This window comes from Eimeria acervulina, genomic scaffold (genome assembly GCF_000499425.1).
Source record: "Eimeria acervulina Houghton genomic scaffold, Eah_scaff1307, whole genome shotgun sequence".
In the NCBI taxonomy this organism is placed as follows: Eukaryota; Apicomplexa; class Conoidasida; order Eucoccidiorida; family Eimeriidae; genus Eimeria; species Eimeria acervulina.
The window spans coordinates 768-7,484 of NW_013549290.1; the positions used below are offsets into that span (position 1 = coordinate 768).

The 6,717-nt window shown below is 48.5% G+C and overlaps 1 protein-coding gene across 1 annotated transcript; it reads right to left on the reverse strand.

Moving 5' to 3' along the window:
* Window positions 1-356: 356 nt before the first annotated feature.
* Window positions 357-6,374, reverse strand: EAH_00058300 (SET domain-containing protein, putative; the record flags this gene model as incomplete). Its single annotated transcript, XM_013393664.1, has 5 exons — window positions 357-519; window positions 751-1,197; window positions 1,519-2,622; window positions 3,111-4,171; window positions 4,725-6,374. The coding sequence occupies 5 exons, from the start codon at window positions 6,372-6,374 to the stop codon at window positions 357-359; spliced, it is 4,425 nt and encodes a 1,474-aa protein (XP_013249118.1).
* Window positions 6,375-6,717: the final 343 nt, after the last annotated feature.

Sequence of the window (6,717 nt, forward strand, 5' to 3'; positions counted from 1 at the left end):
GCAAGGAGGCAAAGAGAGAGACAGAGCAGCAGCAGCAGCAGCAGCAGCGAAGGAGACAGGAGGAGGGAGACAGTGCAGCAGCATCAAAAGAGACAGCAGCAGGAAACACTGCAGCAGCAGAAGCAGCACCAAAGGAGACAGAAGCAGCAGCAACATCAGCAACAACAGCAGCACCAACAACAGCACCAGCAACAACAGCAACAGCAGCAACAACAGCAGCAGCAACAGCATCAGCAACAACAACAACAGCAACAACAGCAGCAGCAGCAGCACAGCAGCACCAACAACAGCAACAACAACAGCAGCAGCAGCACCAACAACAACAACAACAGCAGCAGCAGCAGCAGCAGCAGCAGCTAACCAATAACGAAGTCATCCTTCCTGATTAAATCTGCTGCTAAGACAGCTCTACCCTTCCCAGCGATCTTCTTAATCTGAATATTCGCGTGTACATTGTGCTGCAGACAGTGCAGGTAAACAATACGCCTTTGAGAAGGAGACAGCAGAGACAGCGGACGCCTGAGACACAAACCACAAACCCTAAACCCTAAACCCTAAACCCTAGAAGTGGAATAAGAAAGGGCTTTGCCGTCTCTGTCTAATGAGATATATATCATAAAAATGCTGCTGTCTCTGTCTCTGTCTTTAATTGATAGAACAACACACATATACATACATACATACATATATATATATATATATTTATTTATTTATATTTATTTATTTATATTTATTTGTTTGTTAGTTTACTTGATAAGACCCGTCTCTCTATCGATGAATGCATCAATGAGAGATTTATCGTCTCCTTCTAGATAGGAAGGGATACGTGTCTTTTTGTGTTCATTAACAGTCTCCTTGAGCTGTTCTTTTCTTTGTTTTAACCTCAAGCTTCTTTTATAGAATTCAGCAGCAATAAACTCGTAGAACCGTGCAGCTTCTTGTTGTCTTTTAAGATCTCTATTAGCTGCATTATTACTTGCTCTTCCTCTCTTCAGATTGCGTTCTTCTGCTGCTGCTGCTGCTGCTGCTGCTGCTGCGCTGCTGCTGCTGCTGCTGCATACGCGTCTTCTCTTTATCATAGACCCGCATAAAGATATTAATGCTTCTTCTACACAGCCCCCAGCATCATAACGGCTTAAGTTCCAGTATAAGTTTGTCGCATTCTGTGCTAAATTTATTGCTGAGAAATCTAAAGGTCTGTACACCCAAAGAAGCAAATCTACTTATTATTTTTATTATTATTTTTATTCTTATTATTTATTATTCTTATTGTTTTTATTATTGTTAGTGTTTTTATTGTTGTTGTTGTTATTATTGTTATTACAGCAGCATCAACAGCAGCAGCAACAAACAGCAAGCAGCAGCACCACAACCAACAGCAGCAGCAGCAGCAGCAGCAGCAACAGCAGCACCACAACCAACAGCAGCAACAGCAGCAGCACCGCAACCAACAGCAGCATCACCACAACCAACAGCAGCAGCAGCAACAGCAACAGGAGGAGGAGAAGAAGGTCGAACCTGTTGAGTTGTTCTGCATAGAGTTTGAGTTTAGCGAGTGCATGCTGGAGCTCTCGCTTCGATGCAATCCTAATCCTATCTATCTCCATGAAGGCGTGAAACTCTGTAGGAAACTCTATCTCTACTCTACAGCCTGGAGGCAGCTGCTGCGAGCAGAAGAGCGAAGAAGCATCAGCAGCATACATCGAATCTGCGGATAACTGCGACAAGCACACATACTCCTCCTCCTCTTCATCGCCTCCTGCTGCTGCTCCTGCTGCTGCTGTTCCTGCTGCTGCTCCTCCTCCTGTTGCTGCTGCTCCTCCTGCTGCGTCTTCACCGCATTCTTCTTCGCCCGCTCCCTCCGTATCTCCTCCTCCTGCTGCTGTTGCTGCTGTTGCTGCTGCATCGCCGGTTGCTTCGGTTTTACTTTCTATGTCTTCGTCTTGATGCTCTCCTGCTGCTGTTGCTGCTGCTGCTGCTGCAGCAGCAGCATTTGCTGTCTCCTTGTCTCCTTCTGCTCTTGATTCAAATGCTGCACCCTCACCCTCTCCTGTGGCGGTGGTTGTTTCATCTGCTGCTGCTGCTTCTGCTGCTGCTGCTTCTTCTGCTTCTGCTGCTGTTGCTGCTGCTGCTCCTTTCTCCTCTCCTTTTGCTGCAGCAGCCGATCCCTCTACACTGTCTCCTTTTCGACAGCCACGTCCACGTCGCTGCCTCTGCTGCTGCTGCTGTTGCTGGGGGCTGTGTGCCTCATCAGCAGCAGCAGCAGCAGCTGCTGCTGCTGCTCTCTTCGCTCCCCCACGCGTCCGTCCACCAATATCTTCTTGCTGCTGCTCTTGCTGCTGTTCTTGCTGCTGTTCTTGTTGCTGTTGCTCAGAAGAAGTATCAGTTTCTTCTTTAACAGTTTTATTTCTGTGGGTACCATCTGTTGCTGTTGCTGCTGCAGCTGCTGCAGCAGCTGCAGCAGCAGCAGCAGCACTTTTGATTTGCTGCTGTCTATATGCAGCCCATGAATCATCTGCTGCTTTCTTATGACTACCGAAAGGCCTAACCTCCGCAATTCGCTCATCTCCTTCTGCTCCTAATACAAAGAAGCGACAGCGCCGCTGCAGAGAGGAGACAATTCTGTGGTTCGCAAGAGACACACTGCAGCAGCAGCAGCAGCAGCAGCAACAGCAGCAGCAGCAACAGCAGCAGAAACGGATGAAGAAGGCATTAAATGCAACAAATATCAAGTGGTAGAAGGCGGTTAAAGAGGAAATAAGAAAACAGATAAAAAGGAGACAGAAAGGAGACAGAAAGGAGACAGTAAATAAACAGAGACAAACAGCGAGCAGACAAACAAAAGAGACACGAAAAGACAGACAAAAACAGACAGAGACAACAGACGCAGAGAAAGAAGAGAGAGACAGAGGAGACAGAGAAAGGAGACAGAGAAAGGAGGCAGAGAAAGGAGACAGAAGAGAGTCAAAGAAGGAGACAGCAGGAAGATAAAGAAGAGGCCAGATGAAGATAAAGAGATAAGGAGACAGAAGAGAGACAAGAAAGGAGACAGAAGAGAGACAAGAAAGGAGACAGAAGAGAGACAAGAAAGGAGACAGTAAGTCTCTCACTTGCATCTATGAGCCATAATAGAGGGCTGCAGCCCGAGTAAGACGCGGATTTCGCTAGCAAGTGCAGCAGGAAGCTGAAGCACAGCGTCAAAGCCGCTTAAGTCGCAGTTGTCTTCAGCATATATCCATCCTCTCCAGCCTCCTCTGTCTCTCTCAATTATATATTTCTTCTTCTCTTGCTCAAGACGCTGAAGAGCTTCTGCTTCCGCAGCCAGAGGCTGCAGCTCCGCTGCTGCTGCTGCTGCTGCTGCTGATGGGTCGCATGTGCCAGCAGCAGATGAGCCAGGCGAAGAACTGTCTCCTGTGGGGTCTTGTGAATCTGCTGCTGCACTTGCTGCTGAATCTGCTGCTGCTGCAGCAGCAGCAGCAGATTCTTGCTGCTGCAGGTGCTTTGGAGGTATATCAAATATAAAGTGATGGCTAGCACAAGGCTTCGGCTGTCTCTTTACTGCAACAGACAGTTTATATGTTGCTGCTCCTTCATCCCCGCATGTCCTGCTTCTATAAAAGACATAATCTTCTCCTAGTATCTTTCCTCGCTTTGTTATATACAGCTGCTGCATACCTACACCTGAAGATACACTCCGATGAGCTCCGCCTCTGCCTCTTCTATTGTCTCCAGAGAGAAGAGACGGAGAACCTCGAGGAGATGCTGCTGCTGCTGCTGCTGCTGCTGGACTGTCTCCTTGAGGTTGGCTGCTGGGGCTGTTGCTGCCGCTGCTGCGGCTGTTGCTGTTGTTGTTATTACTGCTGCTGCTATCTCCGTGTTGCTGCTGCGCATCCCCAGCAGCAGACTGTGGACTGCAGCTAAACTGCTGCTGCTGCTGCTGCTGCTCTGTCTCTGGTAGTGATAGGGCTAATGCTGCTTTTGTTTTCTTTCCTACTGTATAGGGCCGTACAGAGACAAGCTTAGGCTTTGAATAAACTATTACTCCTTGTCTTCTTAACACCCCGTGAAATAAAGAAGATAAAGATGTCGAAGAAAGCAGCAAAAACGGCTTCATACTAAATCTCTCTCGCGTCCCAGAAGGGACAGGACAAAGACAAGAAGGTAGTAAATGCTGCATATCAAACAAATAAAATAAAATAAACTAATTAATTAATTAATTAATTAATTAATTATATTAATTAATTAATTAATTAGTTAATTATATGAACAAGGGACAGGACAAAAACAAGAAGGTAGTAAGTGCTGCATATCAAACAAACAAATAAAATATATATATTAATATATAAATATATTAATTAATAAATTAATCAGATAATTAATTATTTATATATTTAAATACTGCATTGCTAGACAAACGCATTAATAATATAAAACCAACAGCGAGACAGGCGTTAAAAACATCAAAATATTAAAGAAAAATAAGAAGCATAAAAATAATAATTAATAATAATAAATAATAATTAATAAACATAAAATAATAAATAATTAATAAACATAAAAATAATAATTAATAATAAATAAATAAACAAAAATAATTAAAAAGTTAATAACAAACAAGCAAACTAAATAAATAAATAAATAAATAAATAAATAATAAATAAATAAATAAATAATAAATAATAAATAATAAATAAATAATAAATAAATAAATAGTGAAGACATACGTGAATTTCAACCAAGACATCTAAGCCTTTGTCTGTCCACACAATATAAACCCCTTCTTCTTGCAGGCCAGGCAGAGGCAGCAGAGCCTTTGAGTCTCCTCTCTCTAGCCAGATTATTTTATGCTGCTCTTTCATTGTATTTCTTATTAACTCTCCTAGACGAAGAGACAAGCTGCTGCGTTGATAGGCAAACGACGGTAGGTGTGCAGCAGACCCGCTGCTGCTGCTGCTGCTGCTGCTGCTAGTTGTGCTGCTAGAGCCACCCGCTACGCCGTCTTCTGCTGCTCCTCCTGCTGCTGCTCTTGCTGCTGCTGAACGAGGAGACACCCCACGCCCGTCTATCCACTGTCTCCTTTCCTTTCGTCTCCTCAGAGAGCTTAGTCTATTCACCTTCACGCTGCTCTTTGCTGCAGCACGGCAGCCACGGAATCGCTGCTGCTGCTGCTGCTGCTGCTGTTGTGCTGCTGCTGCTGTTGAGGACCCTGCGCCGGTGCCCGAGCTGCTGTTGCCTACCCCACACGAACTGTCTCCTGTCTCCTCGTCTTCTGCTGCGCTCCCTGCTTCTTCATCTTGCTCCATAGCCTCCCCTGCTGCTGCTGCTGCTGCTGCTGCTGCTCCGCGTCGCTGATGCTGGCGTGTGCTGCTAGGAAAGGAGGTTCCGCCGACAGCGCCTGCAGCAGCAGCAGCTCCTGCTGCTGGTGTAGTTGCTGCAGCAGCAGCAGCAGGACGCGCTGCAGCAGCAGCACTGTTCGTACGCCGCGCAGCTTCAGCACCAACCATTCTCGCTGCTAAAGAAGAGGTTTGAGGCGAAGCCTTCTTTGCTGCTGCTCTCCTTCCTGCTGCTGAAGCAGGAGCAGGAGCAGCAGCAGCAGAGGGAACAGGAGGTGCAGCGGGCATAAAGGGCTGGGGCTGCTGCTGCGGTGGGCTGTTGGTGGCAGCAAGTTGCTGCTGCAGCTGCTGCTGCTGCTGCAGCAGGAAGAGCTGTCCCTCTCGGAGGCCGAAGAGTCCCTCTGATGCAGCAGCAGCAGCAGCAAAAGACCCCCCTGCAGCAACAGGAGAAGTAGCAGCAGGTGTTACACTGTATCCGTGAGATATAAAAGCTGAGAGCTGCGAGCCTTGCTGCAGGTCGGAAGCAGCAGAAGGGCTGTTTGCTGCAGCAGGGTCAAACAGAGATTCAGGAAGCAGCCCCCCATCATCTCTGTCTCCGTTGTCTCCTCCTGCTGCAGCAAGGCAGCAAGATGCACCTCCCAACCCGCCTGCTGCTGCTGCTGCTGCTGCACCCGGTGAACTCCCTCCGTCTGCTGCAGCAGGCCCTAGCTGTGCAGCAACACCCAAGGTTTCATTAGACGGTTTGCTGCTGCTGCTGCTGCTGCTGCTGCCGCTGCTGCTGCTGCCAGACTCCAGCCCGAGGCCCCCATCTCCTATGCAAGGAAGCCCGCTGCTCTTGTAAGGGGGTACTCCTGTTGCGGCAGCAGCAGCAACTGCTGCTGCTGCTCCTACGGCACCGGCTGCTGTGGGCCCCCCCGGGGCTACCGCCGGCAGCACACCGCTGCTGCTGCTGCTGCTCAGATCTGCAGCAGCAACAGTAGGGCATGGAAGGCCTACAGGCCCACCTAAGGGTACGTGCTGCTGCTGCTGCTGCTGCTGCATCACCGCTCCTCCTCTGATTCTTCCGGGGGCTGCTCAAGCAGCTGCTGGTGCTACTGAGGAGGTAGCCCCTCCTCTGCTTCTAGAGGCAGCAGCAAGTTCTGCTTGCTCCCGCTGCTGCTGCTGCTGTTGCTGCTGCAGCAAACGGTCGGGTCGCCCCTAAAGGGCCCCTCCTGCTGCTGCAGCAGCAGCAGCAGCAGCAGCAGAGCCCCCTGAGGGGAAAGGGTGTAAGACGAAATCGTATAGCCAGACAGGAGTCGTCGGACGCTAGTGCTGCTGCTGCTGCTGTTGTTGTTGTTGCTGCTGTTGTTGCTGCTGCTACGCTGCTGCGGCAAGACCCAGACGC